We start from the raw sequence: 19,862 nt of genomic DNA, 5'->3' as shown, positions 1-19,862 counted from the left end.
TCTTTTCTCTTATATGTGTCTCGAGAGATACACAGTATTATAAAATGCTCTACTGAATCATAAGAAAAAGTGAAATGTTAAGACATGAAAAAATCTAATAAAGAAGGAAATTGTGTGTATGTGTGTTTATAGAGAATTGTTTTCGTATTCCGTCACGTGAAGTATACCTCGAGAAAATATAATTTTCCGTCAACAAATTATAAGTAAGATATTTTGTTTTTACAAATATCTTTTGTATAGGTTTATTTAAAAAAAGCAAAATTGTATTTTGCAGATGCATTATTTCAACAAAAAATAAAAATATTAAATTATTAAAAACGAGGAAAAGTAGACAACAGAAATTGTTTTTAAGATAATTGTTTTAATGTCTTTTCTACTTTTGTTTTCTTGTGATACATCTTATTGTTAGTGATAATGTAAGTCGAAAATTCTGAACCCGTTGGCCGATTAATGGTAGAGCTAACTGCGACGGAATTAGGAAACTTGGAAGTCAATTTGAATCGCCCACGAAGACCGCAAAGTCCATGATCGAAGCTGTTAAACTTCGTAACTCGCTACGGTGAGTTATTGTTGGCGATTAAACTAAAGCATGTCGTATTGACGCATGTTTGAGATGTTGTTTCAAAGAGCAAAGAAAAATATAAGTGGAGGAACATAGAACAGTCAGAGACAACAAAAACGGATTACGGAACGTGTTGCAATAACTGTTGCGTCTATATGATTTAAAATCTAAACATCATGTATATATCAAGAAATGTGTGTTGAAGGAATACACATTGATATGATAAAAAAAGATTTCTTTTTTTTCTATCTTTCTCACATTTCTTTTCTGTTATATCAAAATATGTAAAAACTGTTCTTTACGTACTGTGGAATTCACGAGACACGGGCACCTTCAAACTGAAAAATGCTATGCGTAAAGGACATACCTCAACCGCGTGATTTTATTTGCGACCCGTTCACGATTCAGCCTGACGTTGCACAAAAGAATAAAATGTACGTCGTGCAACTGTAGGGAAATCGCGGCTATCTCGGCATTGTGATGGCGAACGAAAATTTTTTTACCATAATATCTCTCTCTTTCTGTTTTTCTCTGTCTTTCTCTCTATTCATTTCATCACAAATATGTGCCTTTGCTAATTAAAGATTATTATCAAGCAAGGACACGCTTTTTAAGCTTTGTCAAAATGCAGTAAAAGCGTTGGTGGTGCTCGTTATTCCTTAATAAAAAAACGCTAATTAACGTAATAAATTAGATACCTAATGGAAAAGTCGAAAAATATGACCAATCAAAAAAGTCGTAAAAGACATTAATTTTACGATCCTAATATCACATTTTATATTAAATACTTTTTATTACAACAGTACTTTTGTCTTATATTACACACTTTTTAATCTAATAACCCAACTTATAAAGTGACAGTTTAACACATGCTGTATATTCTTTTGATATCGGATCTTTCGCGATCCATAATCGAGTTGGTGGAAAAAAGTGCTCTCTTCACTCTCAAATTTGAGAAAAAAAGTGACAGCCTCAACGTTCGGCCAAAGAGTTAATTCCGCGCTGTGTGTGCCATAACGGTCGCGTTAATTCCGCTCGCATCGGCGCGAGCTACGTGCCCATTATGCGGGATAATTGGATTTTTATCCAGATACGGATCATCAGCGCGGCTGTCTGAACCATGATAGAAAGATCGTCGGGAAATAGTATGCTGCTCCGTGCGCGCGCGCCAGAAGCAGTTTCATTCGCCGCGGCGCGGCTCCGGTTTCGCCTTTTTACATTCTGCGCCACGCGGCACAAAAGAATAAATATACGTACTATACCCACCTCGCAGAATTTGCGGAGATCTCGACAATACGCGAACGCGGATCCCGCCGCTTCTTCCGTCCCGGTCCGAGCACAATGAGCCAGCTGCGGCGGAGAGAAAGATCCTTTCGAATTAAATCCCATCCTAATAAAACGTCTTTGTATGCGTGCGTAATCTCCGCGAGGATAAAAGGCAAGAGAGACGCGCGCTTGAGTGGATTAGATTTTATGCAAGTACGCTTTTTGCGATCCGATAAAGAAATAATCCTGATCGTAATGCGCTCGTGACAGAGATCGGCTAAACCATAAGTTACACTCTCGTCACGTTGTTTTTTTAGTGTTTGCTCACTTGAACGTAAACCAATAATAAGATTACTGCAAATAGTTTTATCGTATATTTGGGAATTGCATTTTTAATGTCCAGATTTAAAATCTAAGTGGTTAGAATAGGTGTGAATTATTTATTTTACAACGTGAAAACAACCGATTTCTCTGTTTTTATTCACGAGAACTCTAAACGGATCAAGAGATCTCCAGACGGAAGTTGTCTCGGCAGAGGTGTCTCTGAGACAACTCTGTTATATCTGCGAAAACAGCTTTTTGTATTTCTCTTCGGAGGCGCGAGCGAGGCGCGTGGGCTGAGCTTCCGCTTTGCCAGCTCGACAAGCGCCTTATTTTCTTATACACGCCCGGCGTTCCTCGCCGTTCCTCTTCATTCCGCGGAATGCACTTTCGGCAAATCCGCTCGTTCGGGCGACGACTTTTCTCGTTTGCGCTCGGTTCTCGCCGTCTCGTCCTTGCTTTTGCGCCGGATGCGACCACCGCCAGCCAGGAAGAAGACAAGTCCTTGCCGCACGGGAGTGTGCACGAGGGTAAAATCGTGTTTGCTTACCTCGTCTACGAAAACGCGTCGCTGCGCGCCGAAGGGTGACCGGTTTTCTTCTTTCATTCGAACCTGTTCCCTGACTCCGGTCTCACTCCGCCACTTCCTGCTTTTAGTCCTCCCGCGAGACGAAAAACGACAATGACTGCGATGTATCGCGCGAGAATAAGCGTAGCGACGTTTGTCGTGTACCACGCTGTCGCGCAATCCGCAAACTCTAAAGAGAAAATACGCGAGTTTTATAGAGACGACGACGACGACGATGATGAAGCGTTTCCACGCGAGAGCACGATCGACGAGTTCGAAAATATCGTTATCTGAAAAATATATCAAAACGCGATTCGACGCTTCTTTTTGAAATATATTGGGTGATCGTTTGCTCTGTAGAACGCTCACAATAAGTTAGCTTTACGAATTATCGATATTATAAAATATAATATTGGTAGAGCGCTGTGTTGAAACTACTGACAGAAACGACTGGCTAAAAACAACCATATAGTCGTTACTTTTGAGGATCTGGGTCATGTTAAAGTATCGGATGTCTTTTACAAGAGCCTCATGATGAGGTTACCGCGCGCGCGAGATCGTCTTTCATCTTTGTATTTTATGTTCGCGGGGTATGTGAGATGACGGCAGGTTACAGTTGCCGTACGTAATGATTTGCTATGTCTCGGGTGGTGTTTCCGTTCCGTTGGCGGATTGTCTCGGTAAACAGCAATTTATAACGCGTAACGAACGGAACGGTTCTTTCGTGCTATTATACTTTTTTTTTTCTTTTTTATTTTTGCACGGTATCCTGTATTTTTCTGTTTAGTTACTGGCTTACGCGTCCGCTCGTTTATTGTAATCGCAGCTTCTTTTACTTTTTCGCGAGAGCCGGGTAGAAAGGTAAAAGCCGACTCTCGCTTTAAATCCGGAGGTGCGAAAACACCGGCAGCGAGGAATGAAAGATTCAGGAAGTCCGCGAGCGCCGGATTAATTCAATATTTTGCAATGCTAACGTGTCGCCGTCCTTGTAAATCTTCAACGAAAACTACTCCGACGGCGGCACGCCGAGAGAGACGCGGGAAGAACTTCAGACATTTATTTTTGAGAGAAACATCCCGCGCCTGAGAGGAAAAACACTCACTCGGCCACCGCACACCGTCGTCGTCGTCGTTGTCGTCGCCGTCGTCGTCGTCGTCTCGTAACATCCGGTGAAAAGCACATGTGCAAAACTGGAGGATTCCTCGGCAATCCCGTTGCAGATCTACTGCAGATTGCGGCGCGCAACTTCCGAGATTAAGAAAGTTGAGGGGACATTAAGAAATAGTTTCGTCCGCGTATATCACGATCCTACACATGGCATTTGCCGGTTAATTTTTCACAAAGTAATATTCTTAAGTGTCGTTTTTTAATATATTTTTACATTGAGAGAGCAAACAACGTGTATTTATTACAGCATACATATTTCGCAAGCTATATTTAGCGTAGTACGCAAATAATGCGTCGAATTCATTCGAATGAGAGTGAACTCGAATTTTTTCACAAATTGTTCATATTTTCACATACACAGCTTTAATAACGCCGCCCATGAATTTATCACTTCTTTTGTCTGGTGTACAAAATTTTCCCGGCATTCTTCATGAATTCTTGAAATTTATGTGTTACTGCTCTACTTCAAGATCCGCGCCTTTGTGAAGCGTTGCGCAACTGTCGTGTTATCATTGTGAACGTCGTCCGCGCCTTTGCTCCAATTTGCGTCAACTATGCGCCGTAATTTAATTCAAGGAGCAATTTAAAAAGTTTCGCCCGGTGGCATAAAGCGAAACGAGTCCGAGAAGGAGGCGATCCTGCCACCCGGCAGCGGAAGTAATGAGCCTGTCGGTCGTTGAAACCCGCCCTCCCTCGCGCGTCGTTGACCCACGCGTATGCCAAATCGGAAAGGTTTTCCTGAAAATTATGAAGTTGTTTTCCCCGGGAACTCTCCCCGGTGTCGCTTTTGCGAGTTTTTTCGTTCGCGGGAGTGCGCGGCGACTGGCTCACAGAATGAGAAGAGTAACGATAGCAGACCGGAGGGTGGCACGCGACGCGTCGGCCAAGAAATTTACGAGCCGAGTACGACTTCTTTGGAACACGCCCCGGGGGTAAATTATTTCTCCCTAGGGAGAAACTACCGTTGCTTTTCGATGTTGCGTACATGAACGTGAATCTCAAAAAGTCTCGTCTCTTAACGTTTTGATTTGACGTAATAACTCACAAAAAAGAAGGACAAAAGAGAGAGAGAAAGAGAGAGAGAGAGAGAGAGAGAGAGAGAGGGAAAAAAAGAGAAAGAGATAATTGCCATGAACAATCTGTGATTGCCTTTCTGTGCTAAATTCGCATACGCTGTGGTTATCCGCGATCCTGTCATTTAATTCATCTAATTAAATTATTCTCTTTAACGGAAACGTATTTGTGGTCTATTATGCCGTTATGATTTTGATCGCGCGACACACTTTGTGTCAGTAATATCCATTTTGCGATTTCCTGTGAATTATACGCACATTTTAACATAATATTCGCTCAATTAGTTTTTATTCTTATCGCGAATGATAAAATCTCACAGTTTCAATATTAGAAGATTTTTACAGTTTTATATAAAAGAGAAAAACTTCTTGTACATAGAACATCGGATATAACGCATTTTAAGTCGATATAGCGTGCTTAGAAAACGAAAGCGTCCGATAACGCCGATCTCGTTCCGGGTCAATAACGCCATTCGACTACATTATATATTCAGCACGACGCGATATATCGGGGCGCTGTGTGTATATGTGTGTGTATGTGTGTGTGTGACGAGCGCGTCAATTTTATCTTCCACTCCGGTATTAATTAAACTTAATTCAATCTACGCCGTCGGGATCGGAAAAAGGACAGGAAAGTTTCCCTGTCGCGCAGAAGTGGGGTGAACTTTTAAAGACGCGAACTTCGAAATGTAATTAACGAAACTGTCGGCGTCGTGTACAAATTTCGAAATCCCCGGTATCATCCCCGGCACGTACGCGCGCCTTTCATCGTTTCGCGATTGGGGTACCGCGTATATGTGTGTGTGGATGTGCGTGTAGAGTGACTGTCGATCGATACTTCTGAATTTCGCTTTCGGATTCTTCGCGTGACGTGTGCGCGCGCGGCCAACCGAGCTCTCAATTGTTAGCCGAAGAACAAAAGAGCCGCATCGGGGGTGGGAAGGGGGTGGTTCGTTATGACAGTTCGTTAGCCCCGTAAATTGGCTAACTCGCCGTTAATGGGCGGTTACCAATTATCGAATCGATTACGTCGGTAAATTATCCGACATTCATTAGTTAACTTGAATTTTCTGTCGTCCCGCGCGCACACCGAATCGTCTGGCGGGTGCAAAACATCGACACAATCCGTTAACGCGAAAATAAAGTTGGCTAAACGGCGCGCGTAACTCAATAAACTGTCATCTGATTATAAAACTATTAGATTGACCGGATTACTCTTGGTTCTTAACTCTATTCAACGACTATCGTCGATATTGCCGCCGTGTAGTCACGCCACGCTGATGTTATTTATCCTCCCTGTGGGCGAAACCGGTGAATTAACCGCAAGGACTACAACCATAGCGCTTGTTACATCGGAAGCAAGACTATCCGATACTATTTACAATGAGATTCGATACTAAAATCAACAGTTCTGTACATCAAATACGCGCGCAACTGTATGGTTGATATTGATCTGCGTGAACCCAGCGAGTTTTTAGTTGCATCTACGTCTGCATACAAAATTCTACAACTGTTTGTTGCACTCTCTAGATATTGTTTGCCATTTTTTTAATAGCAATGTTACGCGAATAGTGGTTTGACCACGTCCGCATTGTTTCTCTCCATTTATCGAAACTTTATATTGTCCGGACTATTTGCTAATATATAATATTGTTTTATCCGAAGTTTTCCAGATTTAATCAAAATATTTATTATTAACTTTTGCGTATTATATTAAAAAAAGAATATAAATGGTAAATATATATCATACAGTATAATATGATATATATTTACTATTTATATTCTTTTGCTTTTTTCTCACTATTCATCGCACTTTGTTGCCGATGATTTGACATGATAATCACGAGCTTGAGCTACTACCGGCTAAAGTAAACGAACGGAATGATTCACTTGAGAGTAATAAATTTTGGTGTTAGTCTCGATATGCTACAAATAATAGATAGCCCAACTTCGTTTGTTGAATATTTATTTCATCGCGACTTTACGAGCGAAACACGCTTTCCATTCTCCGAAATCTGCTAAAAAATCGAACACAGACTTACAATCGGCAGAGAGCGTATATGTCTTTCTACCTTTTTTCTCTCCTCCCTTTCTCCCTCTCTCTCTCTCTCTCTCTCTCTCTCTCTCTCTCTCTCTTTCTCTCTCTCTCTCGAATCGGAGTGCATCTCCAATAAATTTGATATCCACGCCATCTCTTTACGGCGCGACAGGATATGAGAGAAATCCATCGGTACGATCGACGAGAGAAGCCTCGCCGGTTTATTTCCGCAATAAAATCATTTTATCGCGCGCGGGACAGAAGTATGGCCTGTCGATCCTTTTTTTTTGCGATAGGGATAGAGAGGATACGGTGGAAATAAAAAATTCAGATAAGGGTAAAACACGCCCGGAGGACGCGCGCCTGTCATGGCGTTTTGGAATGTGCAATTTTTATACAAAAAAAAAAAAAAAAAACAAGAATGCGCAATAAATCTCTTGAATATCACGATGTCGAGAGGGTGTGTATCATAGTGTAATTGCTTTATTATATTCGCGTAACATTTTGAATGCTACATAAATGGAATTTCGATATAAAGTGTCTCAGTTTTATCGTTTAACAATAACCGGCAGTCTTCGTCGGACTTCTTTTTATTGATATTCCATTTTACTTCTATTTACTACGGCTCCCTCCCCATTTTGAACATCCGATACATATACCATCGGATTGAAATTGTCAAAACACACGTTGACGGCTGTATCACGCACGAGTAGCGCTCGCGTCTAAATATTTGCGCTGGCAGAAAACGCGGGAGAAAGAAACCGCATAAAGTATCGGCTACCGCGGAGGCGGCGGAAGAAAGACGTAGAGTGAAGGACGGAGAAATTTATTCTGTTTTAAAGAACACGTTAACTCCGGAGCGCAAGGCGCTTGCCTTATATATAATCTCGGTAAGAATAATGCGAACCTAAGTGGAGTTTGCAAAAGTCTACGTTCTCCCTCTATGTTCTATTCTTAAGTAAAGAGACTCGGAACCGATTAGCAGAATATACGTCGCTTGCAGTTTTAATGGCATCCGGAAACTGTGAATGCGAAACGTTACCGCGTATTCGTAAAAATTAAGTACTTTCTCGCGAGCGGTGTTATAACGTTTACATTACAATTTTATTTGAATTTTATATTACAGATACAATATTCGCGCTATATAAAAGTTTGTAACTGCAAATCTTTATTCACATTTTAAAAAAATTCACATTAAAAAAAAAATTTATAAACATACGTAGTTTTTATAATTTTAGAAAAAGAAAAAAACCTATTTTCTTAAAACATGACTTTAAGTTTACAATTTTACGGAGTATATTAAATGAAGAAAAACTATTCTGTATGTTTTTAGGTACAAAGTGGAGGTGACTGGCAAGTCTTTACCTGTGTTAACAAATCTTGATAAAGGTCGGTATGGAGTGCTCATCTTCGAGAATTTAAACAAGTACCTGCATATGGACAAATGGAATCGCGAGCTGCTGGACAAGTATTGCAGAGAATATTCGGTTGGCATCGTGGGTTTTGCTCCTCCCGGAGAAGAGAGTCTGGTTGGTGCTCAGCTCAAGGGCTTTCCACTTTTTATACACACAAATCTTAGGTTGAAGGTAAGTTTGTGTATGTTCACGCTCTACAACATTTATTACTTATATTACTTATAATGTTTTATGAGCGACGTTTTAGTAATAACAAAATTTGAAAACTTATGAATTTGCTTAATAAACATACATTACATTTTTACATATTTCTTTATGTATAATATACTTTTTACATTAAATTTCTCTACGTTAGTTTTCTTACGTTAGTTTTTTGTCAACAATGAAAAACATATATAAGAATTAAAACAAAAAAATATTTTTATTTGTTTCGTGTGACAAGAAATGTTTTTTTTCTTGGTATTATTAAAATTTACTCGAAATAGCCGTGATCACATAGAAAAAGTTTGAGTGGCAATTTTCATGACTGCAATCAAGTTTATATCGCGGTATTGAAACGAGGAAGAAACTCTCGTAAAAGGAAGTAATAAAAAATGCTATCTCTCACGTAACATTAGGACTAGTCGCAATAATGGGACAGACAGTATGGTTTCTTTTTCTTGGAAAATACAGTTCCGGATCCATTTCGTGCTAATTCCGTACGCTATATAACCGTACAGTCTCCTAACTCATTTTAATAGCTCATGTATTTCATTTTGCGATATCAGTCATCTGCATCTTCTTATTACCGTAACGTTCGTAGCGTGAAGTTGGAACTTTCTTCAAACTTCGCAGCATTGATCGTGCCTTGGACGCACGGCATGTCTCGCAAGTAATAATCACGCTATTCATGAAGAGAGTAGAGAGTTCGCGAAATTAATGTTATGCATGCTCATCGAGCAGCAGGGTAGTATGAAAAATACATCATTATACTTTTCGAGTATCACGCAAAACTCTGTAACGCGATCGTATCATTTATTTTTATTACATTTTTTGACGAGTTTAACTAGCTGATTTTACAAGTTCACATTTTTATCAAATATGAACTGTAAAAACATTAAACAAAAAAAGAAACGCGTACTACTTCTTTTTATTCAAGAACGTAACCAAGCATAAAAAAATACAATGTGTGTTTAAACATATTTATTCTGTAAATATTTTAAACAATTTTCTCGCGGATGAATTGTTTTTTATTTACTCGTTTTGTTATATTTGTTTAGCTTACGTGAATAATATTATTTTCCACGTAATATCGCAATCACGTTATTATATCTCAGTCTCTTGTAGAGAGACCATATTATTGCACGTGACATTCTGAATATATAACCGCGTTTTCCCGTCGTGCCGGCGTCTCGGCCCTGAGCGGCAATTTTCTTTTAACAATGCATTAAAACGCGCGTGATACGCCTGAAAATTTGATTTCTCTACGGAAAAGCGGAGGGACTCCGGCACGATGGGCGGCGCACAACTTTTGTGCCGGGCCGCATAGAATCAGGTCGTCTCTTTTCTTCCCTCAGGATGCTCAGCTGAATGCGGCGTCTCCCATTCTTCGATTAACCAGAGCGGGGGAAACGGCCTGGGGACCACTTCCTGGCGGTGACTGGACTATTTTTCAGGCCAATCACAGCACCTACGAGCCGCTCGCTTGGGCGCATCGAGACAGCCTCGACGACTATCCGGCCAACAAAAGTCCCCTGGCCACCGTCATTCAAGTGAGTCGTTCACTCTCTACTTGCTGGACATTCCGGTCACGTATGTGTTTCCTTACAGACAAAACTCGAACGACCGCGCGGAATTAATGCACTGGTCTCGGCGCGTCTATGCGTACTGCCGACGAACAAGAAAAGTCATTTTCCTTTAGATCATTTTTCCTTGTTCGCGCACGTGTTGAATTTAACGCGGCTGCGTTGAAAATTCTTCTCGTTAATAAAAGTTTGTTCGGCAAAATTTCAAGAATAAGATAGTTCTGTAACAAACATCGTGGTGAACTCGCAATGTTCTATTCAGTCAAAGTTACATCATCTTGGGGGGAACATCAGCTTTAAATCTCAATCCCCATTATACTTACATAAAGCTTCGAGCGCATCCTTTGGGCATACCTTATTAACTCGTGCGGCTCGCTGCACTCGGCTTGCATCTTCTTGGATACGAGAATAATTTAAAAAAAAAAAAAGAGAGAGAAAGAAAATAACAAAAACGCACGCGGAATTTCCTCGAGACATAATTTCCCGCTCTGAGAAAGTACACAAAACTAAATTTCCGTGAAAATGGCAAGAAAGAAAAGGAATTCGCGAATTATGCTCAACATTTCGTATTAGCTCAAATCGGGTACGATAATTTTGAATGGCGATTCTAGACTTCTCTTACGTCGGTAAGAAATTCAGAGCGAATGAACGTACAAACGAAGCCGTTACGACGCTATTCTAAAAGTGAATTCTCCTTAAGATGCGTCGCTTATGCACTTATCTTTTTTTTGCGCTAAGGCGGGCATCTTCAAAGAGCGATTTCTTACTCTTACGTGATTCTTGACCGTGGCGCCGAAAAAAAAAATTGGCCTGACACGCGAAATTTCCCTGATATTCCACTTCACTTTGCGGTTACGTATAACGAAGGGAAAGAAAAGAAGAAAGACGATCGGAGCGGAAAGAAGGGGCGAGAAACAAGAAGCTGAGTGGCTGTGTAAGATTCTCGCAGCAAGGGGTAGAACAAAAGAAGGGCGAACAATAGGCACAGTGTGATTTCATCCCGCGCGCGCTTGTGCAAAAAAGAAAAGTCTTCTACAGACACTCTCGAATGTTGCGCGATAAGAAGAGAGAAATTTTTGTTTCTACGTTAATCCTTAGCCAATGTAATAAGATTTTGTGTTTCCAGCACTGAGTAATTGCGAAATTTTATTGCATTATTTTTGTTACAAGCTATTATCTCTTGTATTATTTTGAGTAATTTGATGATATTTAAATATTTACTAAATGGCAGATTTTTTAATGATCTTTTGAGATTGATTACTGTTTGTTATATATATATATTATTTATTTATTTATTTATATACATATATATGTGTTTAACTATATATGTTTTTACTATATCTTGTTAACAAAAATAGGATTTCTATTTAAAAAAAAGCATATTACCTTGCTCAAATATTTATAATTTTATTGTAAGTATTTCAAACGGTTAAAAAAAATACTCTCTCTCTCTCTATATATATTTATTTTATATAAAAGTATTATAATTTTATTCTTTTGTGGTTGAAATAATACATTTGTACAAAATATAATTTTACTTTTTCAACTAAACTGACACGAAAAATGTAAACCCAGAATACTATATTTGTTTCCGTTTACGGAATATTATATACCTTCTCGAGGTATACTTCACACGGAATGAATACGAAAACAATTCTCTATACACACACATACACACAATTTCCTTCTTTATTACATACCTACACATACAAACACGTGTATATTACTTTATTTATGATTTTCACCACTAGATGGAAATACACAGAAACAATATCTACTTTCTCGATAGCAAAATTGTAGATTTGGCATTATATAAAGGCAAAGCAAAAATAATTTACTATCAAATTTTACTTAAGATGCGGAGATACCGTGATCAAGAAGGCGGTACCCCAGATAGTTGATATAATGTCCTATCTGCTAATACATCTAGTGATGTGATTAGGCATTATAATTTTTGTTTGTGGGGGGGTGATAACACCTCCCCGTAAGCTAAGACAAACATAAATTGTTAGAATCAATAAGAAGCTGCGAAAGAAGAGTTTCTCCAACGACGACTGACCGGGACTCGAACCTCGCTCTCGATCCTCCGCTTACTGACCACTGCTCTTGACCGGTTGACCACAGGGACCTACGTTATATTTTCCGCAAGTTAGATTCATATGCATTAAACTATTAATAATGTCATTTAAATATAAATGATCACTGTTATGTATAAATTTATGTTAGTAAAGTACTTGTAATTATTATAAGAATAATATAATATATATAGAAGTATTCAAAAAAGAAAAGTTTAATACTAAGATATACGTTTTTAATATTAAATCAATAAATAACTTAATATTAAAAATATAGCTTTTATATTATTACTTTTATTTTTAAAAATGTACATTTCTTTTTAAAGTGTATTTAAAATGTAGTAATGATATTAATGACAAAGTATTGAGTGTAACAAAATATCTGTTTATGAATTTATACAAACTCTAATTTGTTTATTGATTGCAAATACAAAAATCTAAATAAGCTTATTATCTTTTTCGCATAACAGAAGCACATGTATGTTTCTTTGTACGACTTTATCATCGATCAATTTTGTAGTAATAGAAACCACAAATGTTGCACGCAACTTTCTTATTCCTACGTTTTTCTTTCTGCCGTTTCTCCCATCCCGGTGATTCTTCCTGTTCTGTCCTGACTGCCAGCAGTAGCGCCGGAAAACGAAAACAAATGTGGAATTTCCGCGATACGGTTCGTAGCCACAAAGTATATACGAAGGTGAGATAAAGAGAAAGAGAAAAACAGGGAGTGCAAAGAAAAAGGGACGAGGCAATAGGAGGAAAAGGACAGAGACAGGAAAAAAGCGAAACGGCGAAGTAGAAAAGATCCGCTGTTGGCGGAGGTAAACTGAAACAATTCGTAAAGCCGTCCTGGCCAGCGTTTACATTTGTGCAGAAATTCACTGCAAGATTCCGGACATAACATGAAAGAGAGAGAGAGAGAGAGAGAGAGAGAGAGAGAGAGAGAGAGAGGAAGAGAAGATGAGAAGATGAGGAAGAGACGATAGGACGATAGAATGCGGAGATGCAAACAGCCAAAAGAGGCGACGAATTGCAAATGATATAAAAGAAACAGCGCTCATATACGTCAAATATCACGGCAAACACGCGAGATATCAGCGGATATAACGAAAAAAAATGTGAATGCACCATATATTGATGTTTCGATTCAGAATGTATATTTTGCACTTGATCGTTTCGCGACTCTCCATCGACCAGCAGATTAAATGTAACTTATGAAATAACCGTAAAAATGTTTTGCTAATTTTCTCATGTAATGAACAGTTATTTATCTTATCTTAAAACGTATATGTCTTATTGTACTATTCAATAACAAATAAAACATGATTTATATTTTCCTTTTCAATTCCTATGTGCAGAAATTTAGACTTAATACGAATATATCGGCAAAAAAAAGCTATTGATTGACTGTTTTTGTCGAGCAGGAGCTCCAATTAGTTAATGACCTTCGTTAAGCGGCGAATACGAATTTTGAATAGTCCTATTCAACGAATTGTGAATGGTCGAATAGTAAAATCCTTTAAATAGAAGTGCCTTGCGGCGTGCCGTGAATCGAATCTTTACAGTATATAACAGGACAATAGCAGGATGAGGCAAAAAAAAAAAAAAAAAAATACAACGACCTCGCCCGGCATTCGAATTCTTCGTTTAATTGGTCGGTGAATTTTGTCCGTCGTAAATAATGGGGTAAACTTGGAAAAGCTCTCTTTGACGTCTCTCATGCGTCATGCGCTATTCCCATAGCTGGTTTTATCACTGGGAGCGCATTTCACATTCGGGAGCGGTCCGTAAATATCCCGACAGCCCTTTCCGCTCATCATTCTCTTCTCTCCGCGTTGCAACCGTCGGAGCCGTTAGTGTTTGACCTGTTCGAGGAGCGGAGCTCCGAAACGAAATAAATTGGCGGCTCAAATGGCAGCAAATGAAGCGCGCCGCGCAGTCGCTCATTAATCGAATGAGCTTACGGCTGATTGGCTCCTGATTTAATCAGCTGGCTCTACCTGCGCGATCCGCGTATCTACGTCCGCTCTCTCGCACGATGGAATTATCCGTGAGATTATTATTGTTGTTTACTGCTAACAAGCTCGGTTCATAGTCGAAGCTTGCGCGGAGTTGCCGGGGAGTTTCTGTCGAACAATGCAATTAACACGTCGGACGTTCGCGATTACTCGTCGTGCTGCCGTACGCGTTGTGTTCTCCTCTTCGTCCATTAAAAGAAAAATAACGATGCTCGTTAACGCGCAATGATTACGCCGAGACTACCGACTGTGCTTTCGCGTAGACGGGGGTGTTTTCGAAATTCTCGCGTTTACAAATAAATAGCTAAGAGGCAAACAGCCGGCGCTACGTTCTGGGAATATCGGGAGGAGAAATTGGGGTTACGGATTAAACATTGGTGCATTATCGGATTGTTCAATTATGTGTTGGGCAGGATATATTCACCATGCAGAACAGAGCAAACAGTTTCGATCCACGAATTATGTACATACCGTTTTATATCGATGGATTAGTTGATGAATTAAATTTTTTGTTAGATGAGAGAGAGAGAGAGAGAGATTCAGAGAATGTTTATAAAGTATATATTTATTTAATAGGATCATGGCAGATACGATGGAATTGAGAGAGTTCTTTTCGGCGGCGGACTGCGATTCTGGCTGCACAAGTTGCTACTTCTAGACTCGTTGTCCTATTTGTCGCACGGACAATTGAGTCTCAGCTTAAATCGTATGATTTTGGTGGACATCGACGATATATTTGTTGGCGAGAAGGGCACCAGGTTGAAAAGAGACGACGTAATGGCGTTGCTGGCTACTCAGGAGAGAATACAAGCACTGGTACCGGGGTTCAAATTCAATTTGGGGTTTTCCGGAAAATATTTTCATCACGGAACGGCAATGGAGAATTTGGGAGACGACATGCTTCTGAAGAACTCAAACAAGTATGACATTATAGAAATATTTGTCGTTTGAAACTGCGGTAAACGCAGTATAAATATTACATGTTGTGTGTTTCGCGCGCATAGAAATATTCACTATACTAGATTATATATGTATTTAATACGTCATTAATCTCGGAAATATTTGCATCCCCGTAAATATAGATAATTGTGACGTGCATTAGTGCATGTCATTAATCAAATTTGTTATTATGTTACATGTACAGAGAGTGCGCATAATATAAACTAAATTTATAGTCTCACCTATCGCACTGTGTATAGATATAGAGCTTTTATCATACGTCATGCAACAGTTTATTATAATACTACAGCTATAGTCGCGCCACGACAAAACATTACACAACCTCATTTACATCAATTAATTGCAACCTTTGAAGCGGAAATACGAGCGATTATATAAATATTTTCTAACACGTTAAAAACATTTTTTGTAAAAATTTAGTTTTTGTATATAGCTTTTTGTTTATATATGTCTTTTTGTAAATTGATGCGAAATATCACGCGATCATCACAATCTTTTTTAGATTTACGTGGTTTTCCCACATGTGGAATCATCAACAACCACATCTGTACCAGAATGTAACTCATCTACAACTGGATATGGCGCTGAACAAGCAATTCGCAAAGGACCATGGTATACCGACCGGAAGCGGATACAGCGTAAGTCCGCATCACTCCGGCGTTTACCCGGTCCATGAAGGCCTCTACGAAGCATGGAAGCGGATATGGAACATCAAGGTCACGAGTACTGAAGAGTATCCGCACTTGAGGCCGGCACGTTTGAGACGCGGCTTCATTCATCGTAACATTATGGTATACATACACATATATAAGTCACACCGCTCGATATTCATCAAGCTTGTCTTGAATTAAGTAATATTGACATACGATTTTGCGCGTAAACATATTGAAAATGTTAATTTTATCGATTATGCGCCGCAATTGTATATTAGTTTCAACCGCAATTTCCGAAAATCTCGATTTTACTGCGCGCTAATTTGCATAAATATTAAACTCGTAATCGGTCGTAAACTTCTATCAATAATTAATTGCGCACTTGTTTATTTATGGATGATATGTACGCGAAACGCAGGATTGTGTTGTTTTATTTACATGACGTGTATGTAAATCGTACCTACAAACTTTCGCTAAAAATTAAATGTTTATTACTGAAAGAAAGGTATATTATTGGAAAGTGTATTTTATTTAACTTGTTTTATATTTTTACTGAGTTTTTCCTGGAATGATATATATTTTGCTGTTACGCGACTCAACTCGCGGCAGTTTCGGTAAAAAGCGGTACTTTATTGCAGCAAGGTAATACTGTAATAAAATATCGTCTTCTGACAAAACGCTTGCGGCGAAATTAAGTTTGGTTCGCGCTAACGTGTGTGAACCGTACTTAATTCAAATAAATGAAGCACATGTTGAAATAAATAATAATTAAATACATACAGAGATAAAAATATTTCCTTTTTTTATTCGAGGTCCTACCGAGGCAAACTTGTGGTCTTTTTACTCACACAATTTTTATCGAGAGGTACCCAGGCGGAAGAGAGAAGCTAGACGAGTCGATACAGGGCGGTGAACTTTTTCAAACGATTGTATACAATCCAGTGAGTAAAAATTAACTGTTATCAGGTATTAATTTGAAAAATAAATAAATAAATATTATTTAAGTGACTTATGTGATTGTGTGTATTGTTTTTTCAGATAAATATTTTTATGACGCATATGTCGAATTATGGAAACGATCGACTGGCGTTGTACACTTTCGAATCGGTTATAAAATTCATTCAATGTTGGACAAATTTAAAACTGTCCAGTGCGCCGCCGCTTGAGCTTGCGGAACGTTATTTTCAGTTATATCCCGAGGAAGCCGATCCGGTGTGGGGAGTAAGTAAATTGCATTTATAATTAAACTCTAACTAATCTGATGTAAAAGTTACAGCTTTTACAAGCTTCACGTTATTAATTAATGTTTTTTGTTACAGAATCCGTGTGATGATCAGAGACATCAAAAGATCTGGTCCCGAAATAAAACTTGCGACCAATTACCGAGGTTTCTAGTAATTGGACCGCAAAAAACCGGCACCACTGCGCTGTATACGTTCCTATCTATTCATCCAGCAATAAGCAGCAATTTGCCAAGTCCTGATACTTTCGAAGAGATACAGTTTTTTAACGGAAAGAATTATTACAAAGGACTCGATTGGTATATAACCGGCATTGCTGTGACTATTGTTACAATGTAAAAGAATATACAATTCATATTGCTTTGTTTTTTAGGTATATGAGTTTCTTCCCAGCTTCAAAAAACGAGAGCTCCCGATATTTCTTCGAGAAATCCGCTACTTACTTCGATGGAGAATTGGTACCTCGAAGGGTACATGCACTCTTGCCAAAAGCTAAGCTGATCACTATATTGCTGTCTCCAGCCAGACGTGCTTACTCATGGTACCAGCATACCAGAGTTCACGGAGACCCGATTGCGAACAATTACTCTTTCCACGATGTAATCACGGCGAGCGATTCCGCACCAAAACCCCTACGGGACCTCAGAAATAGGTAACTAATGACAAATTGGTTGTATATGTGTTAAAACTTAATTGTAATACGCGTTTACAATTTTAATAAAATGTGTATATATACGTGATATAAAGAAGCAACAAAACAATATTTATAGTAAATTTTAACCTAATTTTACTGCAGATGTCTAAATCCTGGGAAGTACGCCCAACATTTAGAGAGGTGGTTGTCGCATTTCTTGCCGCAACAATTGCACATTATCGATGGCGAGCAGTTGCGACAGAATCCTGTGGAAACAATGCACGAGTTGCAGCGATTTTTAAAGATAACACCCGCTTTTAATTACTCCTCGCATTTGAGATACGATCCGAAAAAGGGTTTTTTCTGTCAAGTGACGAACGAGGATCGCACTAAGTGTCTCGGCAAAAGTAAAGGTCGTCAATATCCGCCGATGGAAGACAGATCTTACAAATTATTGCAGGTAATGTTTTCTGGTTGTATATATTTTTTTTACATTGGCTTTTGCATGTAAAGGAAATTATAACATTTGTATTTTAACCGCTGTATTTTTTGCAGAGATATTACTTGTCCCACAACACAGCTTTAGTAAAATTATTGAAACGACTTGGGTCCAGAACAATTCCGCAATGGCTGAAGGAAGATCTCACAGATACGGTGATGACCTAGCAAACGCCGATTACGTGAAACATAAATGTTTCCCGACTGCTCGCTTCCGCTATCAGCGAAATACATCATTTGCTAGCGGAAGACCTGTAAATTAATTGTACATTCGTAACTCCACTGAATTCTACATCTTCAGAGGAAAGGACCATGCTGGCCTATCTCAGTGGACTGGCCTAAACTCTAAATGGAAAGCCTGCAGAAGCTAGTCACTAAGCGGCTTTGTGAAGCCACAGTTATAATTGCCGACTATTGTTAAGCTTTCAAAAAATATCAGTAAATTTTTAACTTTACTTTTATATTACTATTCTTATAATAATTTTTTAATACGGTGTTTTATTACTGTCATTATTATCATCGTTATTGCGTTGTAGAAATCAAGGACATTAGGAACATTTAATTTGCTCACTGGTGCCATTGTTCAGTAATATGTGATTAGGCACTTTTTGTCCTTTTTATCAACACATATGTTGGGCCAAAGATAATTCGAGCAATGTGCGTGCTTCGCACATTCAGAGAATTAAAATTTACTTTAAAAGTAAATTATATCGTTCCAAAAAAAGACTTTGAAATTATTATTAAACGTAATGATATAAAAAACGTACATATGTAAACAAAAATTTTTCTTTCTTTTTTTTGATAGAACACAATATCGTAAAAGATTAAGATAAAAAATTTTTCAAAATTTTGTCTACATTGTGTATGTGTTGTTTTGGAAAATTTATTCTTCGACTGTTTGTCTTACAATAATTGTCGTATCGTCCACGTAAAATTTCGGGGCTTCGAGCTTTTATCCAGAGTCCACCAACGTTCTCGGAGATACAGTGTATATTGAGTCTTGTTATGTAAAACATTTAAGGTTGATAATAATGACGATGTTGATGAGGAATCTATGTATATTTTGACAATACTATTCTTGGTACTGGCGACGAAAACGCCAACAAAAGCTGTGTGATCGCGTCCGTTTGTACATTGATGTAATTCATTCATAGTTTGATGTTAATATAGATGTAACATATAAATGCAAACCTCAAAATAGGTAGACCAGACGTATCTCAGATGTAATCTCAGATACAATTGATGAACATACCACACACCTATTTGCAATAATTGACATTATCAGAGTTGTAAACTCAAAACTATTAGAAATTGATGAACGTCTATATTTGACATACTATATACAAATTATCCGCTGACATGTTCTATGAAATTATGCGTGTATATGTGAGAAATTAGGATTTTGTCGCGTATTGTACATTGATAAAAATGACGGATTTGATAAATGTTGTAAAAACTATAGATTAGAACTAATCTTTCAGCGGATAAGTCCAACACAAATTGATCATAGTGACATTTCGAAATTATTTTTCGGGCATATTTTTCATCTTTGATATGTACAGAGTAAACGTGTATATCTAATTGCTCGT

General features: G+C 38.4%; 1 protein-coding gene across 1 annotated transcript in view; it reads left to right on the top strand.

The window, feature by feature from the left end:
- LOC109852720 (bifunctional heparan sulfate N-deacetylase/N-sulfotransferase) overlaps nucleotides 1-18,699 on the top strand; it is a 111,993-nt gene extending 93,294 nt beyond the window's left edge. The window contains exons 4-13 of the mRNA XM_020424150.1: nucleotides 8,329-8,581; nucleotides 9,967-10,161; nucleotides 14,864-15,207; nucleotides 15,750-16,038; nucleotides 16,713-16,841; nucleotides 16,939-17,121; nucleotides 17,220-17,440; nucleotides 17,515-17,793; nucleotides 17,938-18,235; nucleotides 18,331-18,699. Of these exons, the coding sequence (XP_020279739.1) occupies nucleotides 8,329-8,581; nucleotides 9,967-10,161; nucleotides 14,864-15,207; nucleotides 15,750-16,038; nucleotides 16,713-16,841; nucleotides 16,939-17,121; nucleotides 17,220-17,440; nucleotides 17,515-17,793; nucleotides 17,938-18,235; nucleotides 18,331-18,441 (2,302 nt within the window). The 3' untranslated portion in view covers nucleotides 18,442-18,699. The remainder of the gene's footprint in view (nucleotides 1-8,328; nucleotides 8,582-9,966; nucleotides 10,162-14,863; nucleotides 15,208-15,749; nucleotides 16,039-16,712; nucleotides 16,842-16,938; nucleotides 17,122-17,219; nucleotides 17,441-17,514; nucleotides 17,794-17,937; nucleotides 18,236-18,330) is intronic.
- The last annotated feature ends 1,163 nt before the right edge of the window (nucleotides 18,700-19,862 follow it).

Source organism: Pseudomyrmex gracilis, unplaced genomic scaffold (assembly GCF_002006095.1).
Source record: "Pseudomyrmex gracilis isolate BER0280 unplaced genomic scaffold, ASM200609v1 scaffold_34, whole genome shotgun sequence".
NCBI lineage: Eukaryota > Metazoa > Arthropoda > Insecta > Hymenoptera > Formicidae > Pseudomyrmex > Pseudomyrmex gracilis.
Note: the sequence above shows the minus strand (reverse complement) of the source record. Positions and strands in the feature narration are given on the sequence as shown.